Source organism: Varanus komodoensis, unplaced genomic scaffold, assembly GCF_004798865.1.
Source record: "Varanus komodoensis strain SLA01 unplaced genomic scaffold, ASM479886v1 scaffold11, whole genome shotgun sequence".
Classification (NCBI taxonomy): domain Eukaryota; kingdom Metazoa; phylum Chordata; class Lepidosauria; order Squamata; family Varanidae; genus Varanus; species Varanus komodoensis.
In genome coordinates, this window is record NW_025335317.1 from 27,019,627 (window position 1) to 27,044,266 (window position 24,640).

General features: G+C 39.0%; 1 protein-coding gene and 1 long non-coding RNA gene across 9 annotated transcripts in view; both read left to right on the plus strand.

Moving 5' to 3' along the window:
- The window catches only part of CPEB3 (cytoplasmic polyadenylation element binding protein 3), a 137,590-nt gene that overhangs the window by 6,956 nt on the left and 105,994 nt on the right, over nucleotides 1–24,640 (plus strand). For 4 of the 8 annotated variants that reach the window (XM_044420685.1, XM_044420687.1, XM_044420688.1 and 1 more), the window contains exons 1-2: nucleotides 869–1,020; nucleotides 1,256–2,142. In XM_044420685.1, the coding sequence (XP_044276620.1) occupies nucleotides 1,267–2,142 (876 nt within the window). In that variant the 5' untranslated portion in view covers nucleotides 869–1,020; nucleotides 1,256–1,266. Of the gene's footprint in view, nucleotides 1–867; nucleotides 1,021–1,255; nucleotides 2,143–24,336; nucleotides 24,466–24,640 lie in introns of those variants that run through there. The other 4 variants (XM_044420691.1, XM_044420686.1, XM_044420690.1 and 1 more) reach the window with 3 other exon arrangements.
- LOC123018506 lies at nucleotides 2,150–8,706 on the plus strand. Its single transcript, XR_006413788.1, has 2 exons — nucleotides 2,150–4,904; nucleotides 4,997–8,706. It is a non-coding gene; the product is annotated as an uncharacterized LOC123018506 (long non-coding RNA).

Below are 24,640 nucleotides of genomic sequence, written 5' to 3' on the forward strand. Positions count from 1 at the left end.
GATTAGAAGACTATGGCTAGGGTAGTATATTGCAAAAATTTGTGGAACTGTGGAGCCTTACCTAGGTGGTTATCTTTTGTTTGGCCTGTTTTGCTGTTTAGTGTGATAGCATTCTTGAAAGTAAGGCGTCTTTTAAATTAATCATTCTTATTATTAATATTTGTTTTCTGTCTAATGATCTATATTATCAGTTTCCTTTTAAGTAGTCTTATGGAAATGCTTCTGTAGATTGGCTACAGGGAAATGGTAGACCATCTAATTACTTTATCCAGTTTTATGTAGGATGACTGTTGGAATAATCTTTTGGCTCAGAGTAATTTCATTCTTTAATGATTAACAGTGCAAACCTATTTATAGCTATTCAGAAATAAGTCCCCTTACATTTAAGGATGTTTACTTCCAAATTAGGTGCGTAAAGGATTGAACTCAATGGGATTTACTTCTAAGCATACATTGTAGATCGTTATATTTAACATGACTGAAGGAACACGGAATAAACAGTGTTCCTTCAGTGGGAAACAAAGGGGCAAAATTGGCCATTAACAGGATTAAACAAAAGAGCCAGCAAGCAAAAGTGTATATCCTGTTATGTGTAGAACGCCGCCTTTCCTCTGTAGTTTTAAAGAAATGATAGTTGGTTTAGGCTATTTCGTTTATTCAGGAGACTGAGACTCTGAATATTGAACTGTTTTCGGTTTATCTGGTTGAACCTGTATGTTGATTAATCAAAATGTGCACCCGGCTCCTTTAAAAGTCTATTCATAGGAAAGGGGGTGGGGGAGAGTAAAGGCTGCTGTCTTTTTAACCTTGCTGAAGGACGCAGCAGTATTTATTGACGTATGCAAATAACAGGGGAGGAGGAGGGTGTACGGAAAAACAGGAACAAGAATCAGTTTCTCATTGCAGGGCGAGAGCTCTGAGTTCCGGTGTAAGAGAAAGAGACGTGGCGAAATTTCTGTATATCTCTGCCCTATAAGCACATCTTTCCTTACACTGAAGGGAACCAAGACATCGAAAAGGGTGAACCATCTCGAAATGTATTTTTAAAGGCGGCATGGAGCGATCGCTCTGATTCAAACCGCTTACTCCTAAAGAGGGGGGTGGGGTGGGATTATGTATTAGTCTTGCCTTGCAACTTGCGGCTGATTTATACTTACAGTCGAATTCTGACAAACAGAAGATTAAAGCAGCCATATGAATGTTAACAGTCTTGTCTTTGTGGTTCTCTCTTCTCTATCCCTTCCTTTCATTTCAGCTGCGCAAACCATGCAGGATGATTTACTGATGGACAAAAGCAAAGCCCAGCCTCAGCAGCAGCGGCAAGATCCAAATACAGCAGAAGCCCCTTCTACACCCATCGCGTCAGAGACACTCAAACCAGAGGACAGCAGTCCAGTCACTAGCATCAGCTTAGCAGCTCCTGCCCAAAATAGCAAAGAAAAGATGCAGATGGAGTCTCCCATCTTGCCGGGCTTAAGTTTCCATCAGCCTCAGCAGGAACCTACAGCTGGCACCTCCTTGTCTCCCTCCTTTGGAAGCACCTGGTCCACTGGGACCACAAATGCAGTGGATGATAGTTTTTTCCAAGGAATTACCCCAGTCAATGGGACAATGCTTTTCCAGAATTTCCCTCACCATGTCAATCCTGTTTTTGGAGGCACTTTCTCCCCCCAGATTGGCTTAGCCCAGACGCAGCACCACCAACAGCAACAACAGCAGCAAGCCCAGCAGCAACAAAGGAGATCACCAGTTAGCCCTAACCAGGCATCTTTTGCCCAGAGAAATGCTGCTTATAGCCATCAACCCATTATGACCAGCAAACCTTCCTCCTCCTCAGCCTCCACCTCTTCCCCTTCTAGCTGGAATAACCACCAAAATGCAGCCTGGAGTACACCCTCCAATCCTTGGGGTGGGCTGCAAGCTGGCAGGGACCCTCGAAGGGCAGTAGGTGTGGGAGTGGGCGTTGGAGTGGGCGTTGGAGTGCCATCCCCACTGAATCCCATTTCACCCCTTAAAAAGCCCTTCTCTAGCAATGTCATTGCCCCACCGAAGTTCCCACGGGCTGCTCCCCTAACCCCTAAATCCTGGATGGAAGATAATGCCTTCAGGACGGACAATGGCAACAATCTGTTGCCTTTTCAGGTACTGCCTTTTAATTGAGTGCTGAAAGGGGAAAGATGAGGAAATATTTCAGTATCTGTCTTGTAATCTGATATTATGTAAAATCAAATGCCACTTTTGGCTTTCTAGCTTGTTCTTGCATTAGCCATCTTCCCTGAAATCATTCCAGGTATGCACTTACTGAGAGCATTCACATATGTCAGAAATCCTGAGTGCAAATTAGATTATTTTTAGAGTTTTTTATTTTTGTTTAAAGGTTAGAAATATTTGCTGATTGAGGCCACCCTTTCCCACATCCTCCTTCATTGCTTATATGCCTCATATTTTATACATTTTATTTGGTACATTATTCTTTAAAAGAAAAACTGAACTACAGATGTACTATAGCTCTTGTAAAGTAGATGTCTTCAAATCTGAAATGAAATAGCTGACTAAAACCAGGAACACTTGAGGAATCTAGTTAATTACCTTCTCCACATTAAGGGCTGAGCCCTGTATGCTTTAAAAGGCCCTGCCTTATTAATGCTGAGAAATGAGGTTGAACAGGATTATGTTTGCAAAATAAGGCACATGAATGCTAATAAAGTGCTGAAATTGCTGAAGTGTAATCATGATACTGTGTTCAGGGTGTGGGTTTGAATGCACTCAGTGTTGGATTGGGTGTGTGTAGACTAGAGTATCAGTCACTTTTAATAAGAAAATATATTTGTGTGGAATAAATATTTCCATTCTGTTTCATACATTATCAGAAGAAAGATACAATAGGACACGACCTTCACAGCCATATTGCAATGGAGCCTATTTACTAGCTACATAAGCCCTGAAATATTTAAAGTGGCAGTGTCCTTTGATGGTTTTGTTATCTAAGATGTCAAGGCAGATCAATTGCAAGAATTGAAACTGAGAAAAATAGAAGCTCTGAAATTTTAATGTAGAATGGAATTTGTCTTGGTGTTAAATGCTGCCTTAACTGAATAACTGGCACGTGCACTTTACCTTGTGTCCCATATCAGACTATGAGGATAAATGCCTCTTTGGTTTTTTTATGGAGTTATCACTTCTAAATATAACTAGACTGTTCTCTGAAGTTCAGTGACACTACCTTTTTTTCTACTTTTAAAGGAACACTCTTGAAAGAGGGTCTGTTTTTCAGTACATGTGATCAATAAAATAAATTGCAGTAAGAGAAACTGTATTGTTGGGGTTAGTTTAAAATGCAGTATACTCAGTGATGCAGAATAAAATGTTTAAAAGTGCTGCTTTCTTTCATTTAAACAAGTGTTGCCTACAGACTTCATTTTGCTGCTTCATTTTGTTTAAAGGGAGAGTTGCTATGTTCCTGTTGGATCTCCAGTGTTGGGGGAGGAGCATGCTCCTGCCGATCATTTCATGGTGGGCATGTTGTGAGTGGAGCCGGCTGGAGCTGGGGGTCAGACTAGATGGCCCGGGAGGCCCCTTCTGACTCGCTCTGTTTCTATGTCTCTATGTCAGTCTGGAAAGCCTTTTGGAGATAGGTGTTTTTTGAAGATAGGGATCATTCTACCTTTACTTATAGTACTTTGTCACTATATTCTATAAAGTCTGCAAGATGATTAGATGGCTCTAGCAATATATAAGTTTCCATATTAATGCCTACAATTATAGCTGGTTAGGTTAAAAATATCAAATAACTTCCTATTCACAATTAAACTACTAGAACAAGGAAATGCACATTTTCTATATTTTCTTTGCAGTTTTTACAGCCCAACCATTAGTAAATCTTTGATAAAGGAAAAAGACTATTCAGACTCAAAATAAATGCTTTGTATAGGAAAAGTGAACATAAGGTAGCAGTCTTAGTACTAGAAATTAAATGGTTCATATTATTTAATGCTTTATTTCAGAAAAAGCAAACATAATTGGTATATAAGAAATGTGATCTTCAACTGAAACATGACCTCACCATTGCAGCTTAATGACCTGAGGCTATCCTCCGTGAAATAAAGATCCTAGGAATCATTACATTTCATATAGAGGGCATATCTAGTTATTCCTCTTTCTCAGGAATTCATAAGAGTGTTGGTTCTGGTATTGGGAGGAAGTTACCTATCCAGGGCCAGCCCAAGATATTTTGTTGCTGAAACAGAGCAGCAAATGGTGTCCCTAAATACCCAAGTCACACTGCATAGTATCAAAAGCCAGGCAAGTTGTAGCAGATGCTCACACAAGCATCTCTCCTGATTTCTGGCAGTAAAAATATACTAATACAATTTGCTTTTCTTTCATAACATCCCAAATCTGTTGCCTGAAGCTACTCAACCTAGTGGCAGGGGCAGCCCTACTCCTACAGAATTTTCAGCATTCTCATCAAACTTAAAGTACTTAACCCAGATTTAATTGAGTCATGATATAACATGATATAAACCTAATATAGCATTGTAGCATAGCAGTATTTTTATTGTGCAGATGTTGACAGTGAAACACTTGGTGTTGGGAACTTGCACTAATAGAAATACAAATTGGTGCAGTTATTTTTAAAACAACATTGCTTAATGTTTTCCTATAAAGTTTGTTACATATTGTACTAGTTGGTGCTATTTGACAATATTTTGGTTTTGTAGTTTTAACTCAGTGTGTTTACTTGAATGATGTTGGGCCTTGCCAGGTGAATTGGCATGACACAGCAACCCACTGTGTGAATTAGCTATGTGGTGAACAACCCACAATGTGCGGAGCAGATCATTGAGCTTACTGAGGCTTATCCAACTGCCACTTCCATCTTGGAATTTCACTCAGTATCCCAGGTAATTTGGCAGTTAAAGCTGTCTGACTTCTCTCCCTGCTGTAATTGTGGGCCCTTTTGTGTTCACTGCAGCTTTTTTTCTCTTTCTGCCAGAGATAAATTTTTGGACGTTCCAAAGTCACAGCCAGTTATAGCCCCTGCAGAGTGCCCAGGTGGCACATTAGAGAGGTTGGTGCTAGTTTGTCACTTGCTATTTATTTCTAAGTGAAAAAAATGTGTATTTTTAGTTTATCATAATTCATTTATTTGCTTTCCATCCACAACATCCATATGGCCCAATTGTGTCTATGAATTTAAGATATCATAACATTTAAGCAGATATTTAAGACAAGTAGTACTTACTGGAAAAAGGTCTTGCCTTGCTGAAAGTATTAATAAGATGGTTCAGGGCACAGGCAGTCTCCAGGTTACAAACTGGTACAATTCCTGAGAAAATAGAAATTTGTCTTTAAGTTGATTTTGTATGTAATCATGTAGAGTTGACCCTTCACATTTGTGGGGGTTAAGGGTACAGGACCCCCATGAAAGTGAAAAAACTGCAAATATCTCTAGCCCTCCCCACCAAACTCACCAGCATCTCCTCTTTGCAATAAGGAAATGCTGAGAAGATTTTCTCTCTGGATGGGTGAGACAGGAAGGCCTCCCTTTCTCCACTTTTGCTTCCTCTCTGTATTGATGCTTTGGAGGCTCCCTCTTTTTGGCAATGACAATTTATGCCTAATTTTTAAAAAATCAATAGGCTTTGTGCCAGTTTGTTCATAGATACAGGCTGTTTGTAACTTGGTCATTCATAACTCAGGGACTGCCTTTATGCCAAATTATTTGATTGTACACCTGAAAATACTGAAAAAGGCTTTTTTCTTCTCCTTCCCCAAGTAATCTTTAGTAAGTCTCTAAATGCAAATCAAGTGGCTATTTTTAATTATTACTTTACTTAGCTAGGTTTATATGGCAGCCATCATACCAGCAAGCAAACCATTTGGCTTAAAAGTTACATTGTAGAACAGGATTATGCTATTGCTGATTCTGAAACAATTCTGTGCTTGCATTGTTACCAAGATATTCTTGAATCTCTTAGATTAAGTTTAACATTTTTAAGTGTAGCTGCAGTAGTATCTCAGTTCTGCTGCACCTATTTTTGAAAAATGCTGCATGTAGTTATGTAATTAATGCATTTAATTTTAAATTTACTTTTTTACTGGATTGGGTGTTTGTCATGTCCCTTGGAATAAGTCCATAAAGGAACAATATCAAATTCTTGAGTGCAGATTGAGAATGTGCACTAGAACTAAATTTCAGTAATGTTAACTCACCTTTAGTATGTTATGCTATGCTAGTCGCGAAGTCATGTCTGACCCATTGCGACCCCATGGACAACATTCCTCCCGGCCTTCCTGTCTTCCACCATCCCCCCGAGTCCACTAAAGCTCACACCTACTGCTTCAGTGACTCCATCTAGCCACCTCATTCTCTGCCGTGTCCTTCTTCTTTTGCCTTTTATTGTTCATGAGTATATATTTAACATCATAGCCTATGATTCTAATTATATTTAGCTTGGAAAAATATGTTTTTAATCCATATACTAACATAAGTATTGTGTCATATGCTGCTCTAAAAATACAATTCATGCTTACCAAGAGAAGAGGCTAACACTTCTAAAATAATACATATTTTACTTTGTCATTATTGACTGTGGTTTGAGAGTGATAACATAGGCTTTATCAGTTATTTTAAAATGTATTCAGTATATTTTAGTATTAAGTATGTTTTTAAGTCATTGCCAAAGCTTGGCTTCCAGAATTACCAGCAGTCAGTATACAAAGTACAGTACACTAAAACAGTTAGAACACTGGACCAGATTTAAATCTATACTTTGCTGCATTTTTTAAAAAGTCTGGGCCAGTCTCTATCTCTCAGCTCAGCCAACTTCACAGGGTTGCTGTGAGGATAAAGGGAGAACATCATGTATACTGCTATCTTGAGTACCTTGAAGGGCAGGATAAGCAGACGGTGGTAATACTACTGTTGCATTTTTATTGATACAAAATGATATTTGAGCTTTTGTCAAGCTGTGGCATATTATTGGTTATTAATGTTGTAGCTAGAAAACAATAATGTTAATGATGGCTTTACCACTCCTGACATCCTACAATAAGTCTGTTTCTGCTTAGTGGTATAATAATGGTTGCTATTAAAACAGTTAATCATAAGAAAAATTGATGGATGGGTTAGAGTGCTGTTTGAATAATTTTTCATGTCACTTAAACCCTAATGTAAAATTAATTATATGTATTTGCCACAGTCCATTTGTTGTTCTTAAGAGCAGAATGTTAATTAACTGATACCATAACTATTAAAATGAATAAAACTGATGATCTAATGTTGAATTCTGATGCAAAACCAAATAGTTCGATGCTGTTATCAAAGGTCACTGCTATTTGAGGATAATCTTGTGAATCAAATTAATGTGATCAGTAGAGATATGAATTTTATTTTGTTCAAATAATCTGTGATCTGATAACACAGTAAATTAAAATGATCAACACAAGTTTTGTAGAATTTTCCAAGGCTGTTTCCTTTATTTCAGTGAGGAACACAGTTGATAACTCTTCCCTGTCATCAATAGTTATAAAAGCTGCTAAACTAAAATAGTACTTATGCCAGATCTTATTTAATACATTGTATAGATTAAGATCAGTAAGTAAAGGTTTTTGAACATTACTATTTGATTATAAATACTCAAGTTGTAGAGGCTACTATAATCAGATATTGGAAACATTTGTATTAAATGTTGATCTGAAAACAGCACTTATAAAGGTGACTGTGAAAAGGAAGATGGTGTTTTGGTATATTTTCTGGGGTGTTTACATACCATATGGTGGATGCTCATTTGCTCACTGTGTACCCTTACTTGTAGTACAGAAATGTCCTCTTCTACTTCATACTAATTATAAAAGTCAGTAAAAATGTGGGCCTTCTGCTCATGAATTCATTTCAGTGTCACTGTTACTTCTCAAAAGTACAAGAAGAGCTCTGTTTTTTATTTTTAAAAAATTCTTAACATATACAAATACATTAAAAAAAATAAAACGGAACAACCTAAAATGAACAGAGCAAACTAAGATGAACAAAATAAGCAAAGTTGCCAAGGGAATTTTAAACACATTCAACCTATACATTCAATCCCCCAAAACTATCTATCTTCCATCTTTCAACACTGTGAGAGTTTAACAGGAAAAGAAAAACTATTAACCTATGCTGTAGTGACAAATCATCCTATCACTTCACGTCCTCTGCTGCTTTTTTCTTTTTCAAACTCCCCACAATTCCCATTAGTCATACTGAACATAATAAAATTTCCATTTACCATTGAATTCTTCTAATGATCTTCTGTTCACATAGTTAACTTTGCCATCTTGGCACATTCTACTACTCTTATTTCTCCATTCTTCAATTGTTGGGGGCTGCAATGATTTCGATTTAGAAGCCATTGTGATTCTTGCTGCTGCTGTTATATACTTGAATAACTGACATATTTTTGAAAGGATCTCTAGCAGTATATTCAAAAGCGTATTCTTGGGACTCATAGGAAACTTAGTCTTGAAATTTTTCTGTATTTCCACATGTGAAATAACCAAAAAAAAAGAAAAAAAAAAAAGGAAAGGAAATTGATACAAGTCCACCCCATATGATAGAAAGTTCCATCCACCCTGCTACATTTCCAGCATTTTGCATTGTAATTCTTGTCTATTTTTTCAATATCTTTTGGAGTGATGTGCCACTGATAAAACATCTTGCACCAATTTTCTCTTAATGCTTGACCAGCAGTGACTTTAATATCTTTTTTCCAAAGAGTTTCCCACTGACACGGTGATATTTCTTCTCCAAAGTTCTCTTTCCAAATTAACATAGAAACAGAGCAAGTCAGAAGGGGTCTCCCGGGCCATCTAGTCTGACCTCCGGCACCAGCCGGCACCTCTCACGACATGCCCACCATTAACATATCTTGATGGCTTTCAGTGTTATAATGTAGTAACAGTTTGTAGAGTCTTCCCAGTAAGTAATGTGTAATCAGCTTTTCAAAATCTGTCAAATCTCTTAAAATACCTTCTCCTAGTATTTCCCCTTTCACTCTTGAAATCAGTTGATGGTAAACAAGCCATTGTATGTTTTTCTCTTCACCTTTCAGTTGGTGCCAAGATTTGACTCGACCTGATTGATCAGTGGTGTCTTGATAAGTTATAGGATCTTTATTTTCTATAATAACATATTCTTAAGTGTTTTCCATATGCTTCAGCTGGGGACATCAAAGGGGAGATTGCTATCTCTTAACACGTGGTTGTTGTTTGATATCAAGGCCTTCTTAACTGACTCCTTAACCCACAAGAGGTTATGTATTCTCTCTTGAAGATCAGCTGTTTGCTACTCCACTAGCCTATCTTTGACATTTGCAATCCAATCTGTAATATAGACCAGGCCTGCTGCATAATAACATAACTTCAAATTAGGTATAGCAAGGCCTCCTTTCTTTCTAAGAAGAGTTCTGTTCTGTTGTGAAATGCTGGTAATATGACTTGTGCATTATTTCTTAACTAACAAATAGGATATCGGAGCAAACATTCTTGTATACACTATGTGATTCCTTTGAAGTAGTCCTTATTCCTCAACTTTTAAAAAACAAGCTTTAATATGCGTTGCTTCCTAATTGTAAGAACTACTTCTGTTCCTATAGGTTACTGAGTTTGTTGTGATCAGTGTTGAGCTTTTATGTGTACTTGGGCTGTTTCTTGGAATTAATTTAAAATAGATCATGCAGTAGTAGAAGGAGCTGTGGCAAGCAGTCAGAAGTAAAGGTAAATTCTGTGCATGTTCTGAGAAACAAGGAGCCACTACTGTCATGTCAGTACGGAGTGTTTTAAGCTGAGCAACTTCCAGGTTGTTATGTATAGGCTTAATTTACAGGACTGTACTGTATAACTCCTGAACTTTGATTTAAACCTTTAGCTTCTCCATAAATTTGAATAACAGTTTGAATAACAAACACCTCCTTTTGTGATTTTCATGGAAAAATAAGTTCTGAGTGACAATTCCTTCATTAGAACCAACTATTAGTGCACCAAATTATTAGCAAACTTTATCTCTAAATCTTGTAAATAGACTAGCTGTTGTGCAAAGTGGGCTGGGGGAGGGGGAGAAGAAAAAGCATAATGCAACACTACTTAATTTGGCTTATGTTGCCTTTTTTGATTTGTTAGAGCAAACTAATCTCTCAAACACAACAGATTTGTGTATAGCTGCACAGCTATGCAAATATGCCTTTCTGGATTTTTGAAAAACTTACCTGCAGTTATTTGCAGCTGTATAGGCATGCCAGTAAATGGAAGCAAGACCTCTATCTGCTTAGACAACCCACTCCCCTAGTTGAAGTGAAGTTGGGTAAGAAAGGTTGTCAGACCAGTTCAACAGGTTGAAGCCAGCTTCTTAACACCAAATAAAAATCCACCATAAAATATTTCTGTAAAATACTGGAATATAGTGACAGAATTTGCTGGGGGACCTTGTGCCACAATGGGCTGTGCAAGATAGGTGGGGGTGGGGGTGGAGTGGGATCCTAGTGCAAATCGTTAGGAGCCTAATCCAACTAAATCTATTTGTCCTTCTGCACTCTTTCTTAAAACTCTATCTGCAAACCTTATGATTTCACTGTGTAACATCTAGCCACATGAAAAAGACCTTAAAAGTTTCTAACAATTCTGTGCATTGTGGATTGGTTTTAATAAAGTAAATGTCAATTCATGAATTTTTGTATTTCTTTTATGGATCAACATGGCTTTGTTTTTATGTTAAAATGTCACTGTCTCGCATCACTACAGTTTAATTCATTACTCATCTGTGTTCTTGCCTGCATTGATGTTTTTCTCAGCAGTATGCCATTCTAAACTTTTACTTTAAAAGGAACATAAATTAATCTAGCTTCTGCTGCTGCTGAAATTTAATCACAAGATTTTAGTTTGACTGACATCTTGATTAATATAATGCTAGAGAATTCACATCCCAGTCCAGAAACTGTTCCAATTTATACCCAATCCAAAACTTGACATTTTCTTTATATTAATTACTGTACTTAATCAGGCCAAGTTCTGTGAAAGTCTGGTGTGCTTTCCCAATAGCAGCTACTCAAACACCTCTGTGTGCTTGCAAGGGGGACATGAAGGTGATGCTGTTTCCCTATGTTTTGTTTCTAGCAACTGGTATACTGACTATTTAGCTGTGATAGTCGATAGCTGTTAAGCATACAAACTATTGACAGTTATATTATCACATATCTTTTGGTAATGACTTTTGATAAGATGACTTATCTTAGGATGGAGAAAGTAGTAAGGGAGGCAGCAAAAGAGTTGTCATAATGAATGATTCTTATATTATCATACTGATAGGTGTTAGTCTGAGTTGGAGCAACAGGACTAGAGTTCCACATATAATAACCCGTAATGTAGTCAACTAAGGAGAAACTAATTCTGGGTTTACTTCTGAGTAATGCTCTGTATCTGATATTAGAGGAAAATGTTGAACTAATCAGAAATCATTACTTTCAGATCCAACAAATAAACAGAGTTATCCAAGAAGGTTAGCACAATAATATTTAGACAGAAAATAGAAACATGATTTTAAAATGTGGAAGTCGAATGGTAAGAGGCAAGTACTTACATCCTTTTGGACAATTGGAGATTATTTAACTGTATTTATAATAATGGATATTACAAATTAGTTATGATACCAACAGGTCCATCAGGATATCAGCATGTTTACTTAGAGTGAAAAAAGTTATAAAAGGCAAGAAGTCCTTTAAAATTTTTGAGTCTTACTCAAAATAAAAAATATCAAAATTTCTGCCAAAAGAAATAAATTGGTGACAATAGGGCAAGCAAAAAATAATGTGGAGGACCATATTGCTAAAACATTTAACTTTTTTTGTGTGTTTATTTATTGTATTTGCCATGTTCTGGAGGCTGTCTGGGCAGCTTACAAAAACAAACAACAACATAGCAATTAAATAAAACAATAGAATAAATAAAACAATTTAAAATTTAGGACAGCAGTCAGGAAGGAGGATGGATTGTTAGATTACAAAAGTGTAAAGCATAATTAGGTAATTATTTTCATTTTAACTGAGAAGGATGTTGGACTGATGCTTGAACCATTTTGGGTATGTGTGGAAGGGGGAGGGTACTTGAAGAACTAAAATTGCAGTTCTATGCACATGTACTAAATTGTATTGAATACAGTGGAATTTACTTCCAAGTTAGCATGCAGAAAACTCTGCTGCATGTGAAATAGATGTAGCAAGATTTTAAGTTTAGAGTTAATTGGAAAAGTCACCAGATTCAGATACTGTATGCCAGTGAATTCTTAAACTCAGGTGTAATCTTCAGTCAGACACATGCTGATTGCTACTAAAATCAGCCTCTTTACTAATGGATTAGAAACTAGCTAATATAACTTTTTTAGAGATCTGCTAGAAAGCAAGGACATTAATAGGGCCATTAGTCTAATGTCCATGCTGAAAAAATGGGGTTTATTAAAGATGGAATGATTAAGCAGTATAGAAAAACAACTTGCCTTGTTGAGGAAGAATCTAAAGGAAGTCCTGTTTCACCAGTCTTTGAGTGGGAGTTCCAGTTGTGTTCCAGTATGTACTGGTACAACCAGGATTTTTGACTCAATATACATTGTGCTTAAGGCTGGTATTTATGTTCAATATGGGTAATGGCCTAACTAGATCCTGGCAAAAGCGGATGCCCCTCTCTACTGGGGAGCAAAGAAACTCAGTGCTTACTTAAGCTGTTACCCATTTTTTTTTGTTATAGATGGAATTTAATTTTAAACAAGATACTTAAAGGTCTTGGAATTCGGTTTCCAATATGATCCCCTAAGCACTTGGTTAACTAAGCCAACATACACACATCTTCAGATGTAAGGGCAACTAAATCTATGACAAGCCTTTAAAGGGTGTCCTACTTTTCAACTGTGATATCAAAGAAAATCATCCAGTGTCTTGGAAGCATAGAAAAGAGAAACAGAAAAAATGCATTGTTCCTGGACAATAGAGAATACTCAGCACATGTATTTAGGCATTCAGAGGTCTCTGCTTTTCTGTGTTTCCACCCCTCTGGATCTATTCAAATGATCTGCCCTCAGAGGTTAATGGATTGCTGAAGGCTCTTTTCAACTGGTAAGTTTGGTGCTTTTGTCAAAGCTTTTGGTATCTTTTTGAAATGGAGAGAGAACTTGGCAAGTTTAACACTGTCACTTCAAAACACCTTGTTCCATTGAGCAAAGCCCATGTGGCTTTTCAGTATACACCTGAACTGAAGGTTGTTGTTGCTAGTTGGAAAGTCTCATCCGACCCATTGTGACCCCATGGACAACACTCCTCCAGGCCTTCCTGCCCTCCACCATCCCCCCTCCCCCAGTCCACTTAAGCTCACACCGACCCCATCTATCCACCTCATCCTCTGCCATCCCCTTCTTCTTTTGCCATCAATTGTTCCTAGCATTAGGGTCTTTTCCAGTGAGTCCTTCCTTCTCATTAGGTGGCCAAAGTATTTGAGTTTCATCTTCAGTATCTGGCCCTCTAAAGAGCAGTCAGGGTTGAACTCCTCTAAGACTGACTGGTTTGGTCTCCTTGCAATTAGATCTAATTCTAAGCAATTAGAACAGGGCTGAAACAGAGGTAGAGGAAAACGCATGACAAGTCTGATCAAGCACAAAGCTGACTCCTTTATTAGGCATACATTGTGGCAGTGATTAAAAGAAGGAATTCTTATCTTACATCCAATGAATGTATACTTCTTGGGAACACTGGTAAGTGATAGCTTCATTACTTCATAAGGGGATTTCACAAATTCCAGAATTTGTGTTGTGGGATCATTGCTTCTTTTCTTCTGGGTTCTATTTTTTTCTCCCATGCTGTTTTAATATCTATCTATCCATCTATATGCAACCCCTGGGAGAAGTCATCTAGATATGTGGGGTGAGGTATCTCTAGCATGCAGCAGAAACCTAGCATTGTCTTATTTTCTATCAGTTATAAGTGCAGTTGTGAATATCCTGAACTGATGCTTCAGTATGGTAGTGGACTGGTTGAGGGTAAATACATTGAATAAAGTATTGTACGTACTTTTCTTCACCCGGGTGAAATTTTAGTTGAGCTTATCATATGATGTTTACTTGCAAAGAGTGCAAGTTTGGAAAATGTGTGCCCACTGCCAATATTGATAGAGTGTGAGTGAATATGATGATGTGAATATTAGATTGGTTTAGTTATCAGATATTCTATTTAGTTTCTGTAGTAACCTTTTTGGAGGGGAGAGTAGGTAGTGCTTGGCAGCTCTTACCAACTAATACGGTAGGTCCAGCTTCAGTAGTGCTAAGCCAAGGGAAAGAGACTTTGCCTTGTGGTTAAGCAAAGATTTGAACATGGTTTTCCTTGCATCACTCGGCATTTTGTACATTGTATTACAACATTATGCAATTGTCCAGGAAATAGGTTTGTTTAGTGTTTTCTACTTTTAGCAGATACTAAGGGTTGAATTTTTGAAGAAGTTTAGGTGGGTAGTTTTATTTTGCTATTTTCATATTTTTCTTATTCCACTCGGACTACAAGTTGCTCCATAATTAATTTTACTTCTTTATAGCTGAAAAGGAACTTGACATAATGACAAATGAATTATCAATTTTTTCTAGTTTTTATGTGCTATCATCTTTGACCTATGGTGACCCTGTCCATGATAGCTTCATTCAGCTGTTCCAAGTTCAAGACTGTGACTACCTTGCCTTCCTTTATGGAGGTAATATAACTTATATTTGATCTTCCCTTCTGTCTTCTGCCTTCAACTTTCCCTAGCGTGATTATCTTCTCCAGCAAGTCTTGCCTTCTCATGCTGTGTCCGAAGTATAACAGGCTCAGTTTTGTCATTTTTGCTTCTAGGGTTGATTGATTTGGTTCAGGACCCACTTTTTTCTTTCTTTTGATCCAAGATATTTGCAAAGCTCTCTTGCAGGACATATCCGTTTTATTTCTGTCAGCTTTCTTCACTGTCCAGGTTTCACAGTCATAAATTCTGATTGGGAATACAGTAGCTTGAATGATCTGAACCTTGGTCTCCAATAAAACATTCTTAAACTTCACGATCTTTTCTAGTTCCTTCAATGCTGCCCTTCCAAGGCTCAGTCTTCTTGGAATTTCTTGGCTGCATTCTCCCTTTGAATTGATGACTGAGCTGAGGTATATGAAATCATTTATAGTTGATAATTTAATTATTACTTTGCATTCTTGGTTGTGTTGACTGATACCATGTTAAACTAAGTCAGAACTTTGAAATGATTAGTTCCAGCTGTCAGAATACATGAAAAATACTCTTGACCTTTATACCACTGTGGTATTTCATATAACCTTTATCAGCTAAGGATGTCCAAGGGTAATTTTGAAGTGGTATTCTAGTGGCTTTAGTGTGAATGCTGTTCTTCTGTGCGCATTTAAATTAAATTGCAATGATTGTTTTGTTAGATGCTTTCCTCTGGATAGTAACACTTAAGTCGGAGAACACCAATCAAATTAAAAGTATAGATATTGTCAAATATATATCCATTAGCAAATCTTCTGGCTTAACTATGCTGCCCATCAATTAGCTTATTATATTAATATTCATTGACTTAAAGTGATTAAATTTTCAGTTCCATAAAAATAGCTAATTTCTGAGTGACATGGTCTGTTATCAAAGGACAGTGCCAGCTTCAATCAACCTGCTTTCTATGATTGTTGGAAATTTCCCACAATCTGTTCACATGAGCAATATAATTTTGAGTTGGGAGTTTGTGGATCTGTAAATGGCAATTTCTGTGACTTCCTGTGGTTGATTTAGACACTGGAGATCACAGAAGCAGCTGCATTTGAATGCTGCTTCATATGCATTTGGCCTTAACTGCTCTCGATATCTTTCTGACTTATATGCACACAAAAACTATGGTTGTGCAATTGTCACATCTGATAACATGCATGCTTTATGCACAGCTTTTTCTGTACAGTTAAAACTTGATGCCTGAAACAATCTTGGCTTACTCATGCTATTTGCATGTGCAGTGGAAAATAAGACATTTGTAAGTGCAAAAAAAAAAAAAAAAAAAAAAAGTCCAAGGGTAACATTTGAATGTTTAAATCTGCAGCAAGTCTCTTGATTTCCAGAAATGCATTCTCCTGTTTGTCATGAAAAGTAAACAAAGATATGTCACAGGATTAAAGCTTCACAAAACTGGAACAGGTTGAACAGTTTCTTCACTCCTACATATGTTGATTCCACACCTCATCTGTCTGAAAGGCAAGGACATTAATATCAAAATGAGTGAGCTAGTAATCTTCAGTTTTTCTACTATTGCCTAAAGAATGACCAATCAGCATTTCTTTTCCTTGTATGTCATAATAAACCACCCTGAAAATAAGCCACAGTGGGTTCATTGTTTGCTTGCTAAACCATGCTCCTCTCAGCAGACAATTGGTAGTTCTAAAGTGTGTTGTGGCTAATTTCCCCATTAGTTCTACAGCCTCCTTCTGGCATGTATATTATGGCCTTTGCCAGCACAACCATTCTCATTTTCCCATCCCTACAGAGAAAAACTTTTTGAACTTCTTGCCACACTGATCACTTGCCCCATCTCTGTGCAATTTTTCTGACTGCATTCTTGTTTTGTGCACATAGACACAACAGAAAAAAACTAACCCATACTCCCTCAGTAATTATGCTCGCATTTCTTCAGTAATCACAACTGCCTATCCCATAGGTCTGTCTCAATGGGGCAAGTCAACATGTTGGATCCACTTATCATGATAAGGCAACCTGTAGAATTCAGCAGTGAGCCATGTATTCTCAGTGTGGTTGGTGCATGGTTAATAAATCACACTGATGCCGTTGTGTTGAATTCAGCCATGATGATAAGTCATGTCAACACGACCATGTTGTGCAAACTTGTGAGTAACAGAATGTAATAAAAACAAATCTGAGGCCCTTTCTAAAAACACACTGGCTCACATGTTTAGAGGTCAAGAAAGAGAGCTTACTACATGACAGGAATGCTTAGAATACTTGGCAACATTTAAAATGTGTTCTTTTATTCTTTTGCAATTTCCTTTTCTCTCTGTGTATGACAGGGGGCACATAATAAGTAACTGACAGTGAGAATGTTCTGGTACTTAGTAAGATAATGATCTATTTCAGCATATACACTAATATGTAGGAGAAATTTTACTAATATATTGAGTAGAAATACCCTTAAATTCAACCTGTGTTTTTAATGATAGGTTCTCTCAAGAAATAGGAATAGCTAGAAAAGGCAACAAGCCATAGGTTGACAGGATGGATTGTTAATAAAAAATAAGCCATCTTGTGGAAACCATTCTGGGTTCACCCAACACAGTAACTCACAATGATAGATCAGCCATGATGGATTGTTGTGCCATATGAATCAGTTCATTATGGATAGTGAGAGCCAGTGTGGTGTAATGGTTAAGAGCATGGGACTGGGACTCAGACGATCTGGGTTCCCTGCTCAGCCATGGAGCCAGCTGGGTGACTTTGGGCCAGTCACAGACTCTCAGCCCAACCTATGTCACAGGGTTGTTGTTGTGGGGATAAGATGGAGGAGGAGAATGATGTAAGCTGCCTTGAGCCCTTTGTAGGAAAAAGGCAGGATATAAATCAAAAAATAAATAAATAAATAAGTCTGGTTTGCTCATAAAATTAGAATTACAGGTGTTAAATAAATATATTAAAAACTTTAAGATTCAGTTCAGTATATTTGTGATTATTGTCTAAATAAACTCTTTTAAATTCAATATATCAAATATGATAATTTTATGAACAAACCAAGTTATCCATGAATATATTTTTTGTTCTAAGTTCACATCTGACCTGAAGGATCTTCAGCAAGTAATTCCTGAAACATCTTAGCCAGAAGAAACAGGAAGAACTAGAGGCAGATAAAGCATGCCTAAACCTGTTCTTGGTTGTAGGATGGATCTTAGGGAAATATGAAACAAAACAATTGAGATGTTATTTAGCTGGGAAAAATTCATTGCTCAGATTCAACATTTAGAAATTGTATGCTAACATATTTAAGTACCTTTAAGCAATCTCAGCCTGTTACCTGAGGAGTGACATTTATTCACTTTTGTAAATTATTTCTGATAATGAACATCTTTGTTTGTTTTTTGAAAGGTCGTCTCTAGTGGGAATATTAATCTCATGCCTATGGCATAGGAACTAGGCTATTCTTATTTTAGGTAGAGAGTCTTTATTGCAGTGGCAGCAGTTAAAAGATTTTATAGCTGAGGCAGCTTTTTCTAGTGATGGGGTCTGACAGGGAACTCTTTTAAAAACTATGACAGTGAGTTCTATAGAATCAAGCCTCAAAGTTAATTAAAAAAACATAAAATGGAAAACTTAAATACTGTTCTGTTTCATCTGGTGAGTGTGGCAGGATAAGCAACAGAGGTTTTTTGACATGTAGGTTTTAGATTAGAACTACAAAAATTAGCTGGTACAATTTCTAATGAGACCAAGCCAAGACTCTGGTTTTTTTAAATAGCATTATATTCCATATTATGATATGATTACTCGTGTGGGGAAGCTGAGTGTGATTTGGACCATGTCCAAAGGTCTATCGGTAAATGCTACATTAGTCTAATTTTAATAAGAAATTAACTATGCTGGGAGCTTGGCTTCAGTATTTCTAGATACTTTACATCTCTAGTCTATATATAAAGCTCTTATTACATGAAAATATTTCATAATTCAAAAATGTTCAGTTTTTCCAATTTTGGGTTGTGTGTGAGAGGAAAGTTACTGTGTTTAAAAAGAAAAAAGTTTCTTCCTGAACTACCCCCCCCGACCCCCCACCCCCGGGACTTCATATCCCTACTTCAGATACTCTGGTACTCGCTTGGTAAAGTAGAGTGTAAGCAAGACTGACGTGGCTTGTGTTAGGAAGAAAGCCTTAATAGCATTAACGGTTTGAATATGAATTCTTGGCTTTATTGCTTTTCTTATTAAAACTTCTAATTAGAATTTTTTTCTAAGCAAAAATTTATTTACCTAAGGATGTACTGAAAGGCTGATTCAGATGAATCCATCTACATATTGTTACCCTATTAGTTTGCAATTCTAATAGGCTGAACCTAGTGCCAGTTGTTCTGAGGCAGTAAAGGTAGTAACTTTAATTTTGTTTTCCACCCATTGATAACTAAGACCTTCATGTTGGTGACTTACAAAGAGGACAAGCTGTCTATTGATTCACATAACATGATCCTTACATAATAAATCTTCTGGTAACCCTGGCATACTCTGTGAATTCAGTGCAGAGTGGATGGTATTAATGGAGTCCTCCCCATGAAATATAGGGAGAGCAGGTACAAAACATGTAAGCTCTCCAGTAATTTTACTTGCTCAGTCTGTCTTTCCCCAGAGCTTTTCATCTGGGGTAATATGGGATGGTCTCTGAACACTAAGGAGGTTTGTTCAAAAGAAGTAGCTAATGCAAGAGCTGCTGAGTGTGCATGAGAAAATGATTGTTCATACTTTGAATTACCAGATCTCATGGACAAACCAGATGAGGAAATGGCATAAGCATGTGATTTTAATGGAGATCTCTTACAACTGTACAGAAAGAGTATAAGCTAGGGATGTTGGAGAAGTCTGGAATGGATACAGGTGACTGTGGATTTCCATGAATCTAACCTGTGTTTTATGGAGCAGCCAATCATGTAGATTCTACAGCTGTGCGGACAGGTTTTTCACTGGGGAAAGGGGTTGGAAATTTGTTCTAATTCACTTCAGTGCTAATGTGAATTGGCAGAAGTAGGACACCTTGGCTAAGCATTGATTCAAATGGAGACTTCAGCCAAGAAATTCCAAGTAGACTGAAACTTGGAAGGGCAGCATTGAGGGAACTAGAAGGGATAGAATGTCAAAAGAGACCTCCTGGGCCTTCTAGTCTAGCCCCTGGCACAAAGCAGCTCAACTCATATAATGTCCAACATGTGGGTGTCCAATTTTCCTTGAATGCCCTCACCTCTTGTGGAAGCCCATTCCATATTCTAGGGATACTAACCATCAGTAAGTACTTCCTGACATTCAACCTAAACTCCGGTTACTTTAGCTTTGCCCCATTGGATCATGTCCTTCCCTCCACTGCAGGGGAGAATAGGTCACAACCCTCTACCTTGTGACATCCCTTCACATACTTGTAAGTCACTATAAAATCCCCTCAAAGTCTCCTCTTCTCCAAGCTGAAAAGCCCCAGTTCCCTCAATCTCATCTCATGTGGCATTCCCGCTCCAATCCAGCTACCATCCATGTGACCCTATGCTGAACTGATTCTAACCTTGCTATGTCCCTCTCATAATGTGGAGCCCAGATTTGGGCAAAGTACTCCAGTTGTGGGTGTACCAGAACCTCGCCTGATCTGGAAGCCACGCCTTTGGCTATACGTCCAAGGGTGGCATTTGCTCTCTTAACTGCCATGTCACACTGCTGGCTCATGTTAAGCTTGCTCTCAATAAGTACCTGATAATTCCTTTTACAAGTGCCCTTCTCCAGCCACTTGTCCTTCATCCTGTACTTTTGGCACCTATTCCTGAGTCTCAAGTGCAAGACTTTGTACTTATCTGAATTGAATGCCAACTGTTATCCCCGCCCACTTCCACAGTCTGTCCAGATTCTTTTGGATCTGGAGTGCATGGTCCTCCATTGTAGTCACCACTCTCACTTTGGTATCATCTGCACATTTGGTCAGCAGACTGGTTACCCCCTCGTCCAGATCGTGCATAAAAAGTTTGAACAGAATTGGTCCCAGGACTGAGTACTGAGGGACTCTACTCATCACTGGCTGCCATCCTGATGACTCCTCACTGATAGTTACCCTCTGCTTGTGGACTGTCAGCCATGCCCCAATCCATCACACTGTGCATTGATCTATCCTGAAGTTCATCAATTTCTCAACCAGGATATCATTGGAGCTTGTCAAAGGCCCTGCTGAAATCGAGGTAAACCACATTCACCACAGTCTAACTGGCCTGTAATTCTCCTTGTCTCCTCTGCTACCCTTTTGATGATTGAGACCATTACCCTCCAATCCATCAGTACTTCTGTTATCCACAAGGCCTCAAAATTGAGGCCAATGGATATGAGAGTACTCTGCCAATTCCCAAAATAACCTTGGGTATAACCCATCAGGAGCTGACTTCTTCATAATGTCCAGGGCCCTAAAGAGCTCCTTAGCTTCAAGGGGAATGACTCTAATCTGTGCCTCCAAAACCCCAACCTCATCTGCCCCCCCAGGCACATCTGCCCCAACCTGCTTTGGGGAGAATACCGAAGCCAAATCATTTAACATCTCTGCCTGTTCCCCTAGATCAGTTACCAGATCCCCTCCCTCTCTTTTAAGCAACCCCAATGCCTGTCTCCCCTTCCTCTTCCTATTTACATAAGAATAAAATACTTTTTTGTTGTCCTTCACATTCTTTGCAAGTCTCAGCTCATAATTAGCTTTAGCTTTGCAAAGAGTCTTTCTGCATGAAGCCACCTCTTGGTATGCCTTTTTGTGCACTTGCCCTAATGTTCATTTTCTGTAGAGGTCCCTTTTACTTCTAATCAGTCTTACGACTTCTCTTCACATCTACAACAGCACTCTCTTACCCCTTCCCACTTTGCTGATCTGCAGTATCATTAAGGCTTGCGCCTCCAAGGCCTCCCTTTTTAGTGCCATCCACCCCTCCTGCAGTACTTTCTCCTAGGATACTTTTCCCAACCTGGCCTTCAACTGACCAAAGTTGGCCCTCGTGAAGGCCCATCTCCGAGTACATGACCTACTGCTCATCCCTGACTTCCTAATCTCAAAGTATAGGATTGAGTGGTCACTTCCATCCAGAGCTTCCCTAGTTTTGCACATCATCCACCAAATCCCCGTTAGACAAAACCAGGTCTAGGATGCCCCCCCGCACCCCCTTGTTGCTTTCCAGACCCTCTGGGTGAAAAGCCCTCCCTCCTTCGCTTCCAGGAAGTGACAGGACCTAGCCGTTATTACTGAGTGAATCTCCCAAACTAATATCAGGGAGGTTGAAATCTTCCATTATAACTGTGTTCCTCCTCTGGGATATCCTCTCCTCTGGGATTAGTTTGAATCCCTCTGGACATAGCTCACTAGAACATTTCTAAAGGTCTTTTCCCCCAGCCTGGTGAGGTGAATTCCATCCCTCACCAGATATCACTTGGCAAGGTACCAGCTGCCATGGTTGAGGAACCCAGTGCATTCCCTCCAACAGCACACCTTCAGCCAGTCATTTGTTTCCAACCCTCCTTTCCCTGGTTGGTCCATGTCCACGGACCAGCAAGTGTGACGAAAAGGCCACTTGGACTTTCAGGCCTTTGCATTTCCTGTCCATAGTCTTAAAGTCCTGAGTGATCTCTCCCAGCCCCCACCTGGCTGTGTTGTTCTTCCCCACATGGATCACCATAAGTGGCAGTTGACCCTCTAAGGAAAGAAGACACACCAGTCTGTCCATCACACTCCAGATGCATGTGCCTGGCAGACAACAGACTTCCCTCACCTCTAGATCCAGCTGGCACACCACCACCTCCGTACCCCTTAGTAAGGAGTCCCCAATGATAATAATTTGTCTTTCCCTTCTTCCTGTGGAAATAAGGGGCCATGTCTCAGCAGCCGCCTTTCCAGCAGCTGCCCCAGACCAAGCTTGACCCCTAGCTGGTCTTCCTGGTCCCGAGGGACCTGTTGCCTCAGCCTGCACAAGCAGAGAAAACCAGTTTCTCAGCCTCAGCTCTGTGGCAGGTGTCCTTGGCTGGTTCCCTGGTGTCCCATCCCTTGTCTTCCTGTCTGGAATGGGGCTGTTCCCAGTTGACCTGGAGGTCCTCTTGGGCAGTGTCTAGGGACTGCTCCTCTTCCCTTAACTCCCAGAGGGAGACAATGGTGTCCTCTTGACCCTTCACTTCCTCCTCGAGGAGGGACACCAATTTGCACTTAGCACAAGTGTATCCTGGCTCCTCCTGGGGGAGGTAGGCAAACATGGTTCAGGTGCCATAAATAATTGCAACACTCCTGCCATGGCCCTCCCTCCTAGTCCAGCATAGCCTACACCCTGGCTGCCCTTATGTCTATTCACTCCAGCTTGTCCTACCTACACTATTGATACTCAAGGCTGTATACCCTCTTTCTTCAGGGAAAACAAAGTCTTGGGGAAGAGAGCCACTGGACAACCCAGGCTGCAACTAAGGGATGCAGACAAGGGATGAATTGTTGCCTCACCCTTAGCGTGTTGCTTGTTGGTGTGTGCTGTTGGCACCACCAATGACTGCTCTGGCCCTAAAATAGGGTTTGTGGGCACTGAGCCCATGCAATGGCAGGATGTTTCACTGGAGACCAAGGCCAAGATCATCCTAGCTATTGTATTTCCTTATCACAATCTAGGCAGTGAACAAAAAACTGAGAGGAAGAAAATGAATGCATATGACACATGGTGCTGGAGGAGAGCTTTGCAGATCTTCTGGACTAACAGAAAGATGAACAAGTGGGGCCTAGATGAAATCAAGCCAGAGCTTTACCTAGAAGCAAAAATGACAAAACTGAAGGTGTCATACTTTGGACACATCATGCGAAGGCAAGACTTGCTAGAGAAGGCAATCTTGCTAGGAAAGATAAAGGCAGAAGAAGAAAAGGAAGGCAAATAAGAGAGAGTGAATCCATAAAGAAAGCCACAGCCTTGAATTTAGACCAGCTAAGTGGGGATGTAATGGATAGGACATTTTGGAGGGCTTTTATTCATAGGGTTGCCATATGAGATGATTTGGCGGCACATAACAACAGCAGCAGGACAAAAGACTGGTAAGAAAATTCCATCAGTGAGTAGACACCAGCATGAAAAACACCTGATTATTTGTAACATAGAATAGTTTCAGGTAAATCTATACATACCTAGGTATAAACATATGTGAGCTTTTGGTTGGAAGAGTAAAACTGGTATATAAATGATGAAGTTAGTACAGTGGTTCTTTGCCTCAGTTCATGACCAAATTGGGTAGCAAACAAAAATTTCAGAAAAAAATTGCCTCAGGTTGCGAACTCCACATCAGGCATGATCACGGTCATGCTCGGGGCGGGGGGGGAGGGGAGAGATGGCCACGATCTTTGTTGTTCTTTGTTACTTTGTTCTTTGTCACTTTGTTTCAGATTTTTGTGATTAAAAAAGAATGGATTAACCTTATTTACATTGAACCTTATGGGGAAATTTGACTTGGCTCACGACCATTTTGGGTCGCGACCAGAGTCCTGTAATGGATTAAGTTTGTGAGTCAAGGTACCACTGTACTTTTATTTTACTTTGCTCTTTGTCCCCTTATAGCATTTTACCCTCTATCACACTATGATAGAAACCAAAAAGAAACCCAACTGGACAGAAGCACTTGCAGGCGAAGGAGATGAAGACACCTAAGTGGCTGGTTGGCATAGGTTTACCTGTATTCTGTTTTTTGCTTTTTAACTTGCTCCAAACTTATGTTTTTTACAGATACCCTTAAACCTTTGCTTAGCCTAGTTAAAGTGGAGTTTTCTTTCTGTTTAGAATATAGGAGGCATTTCTTAAATGAATGAGTTTCTGCATTCAACTTTATATAC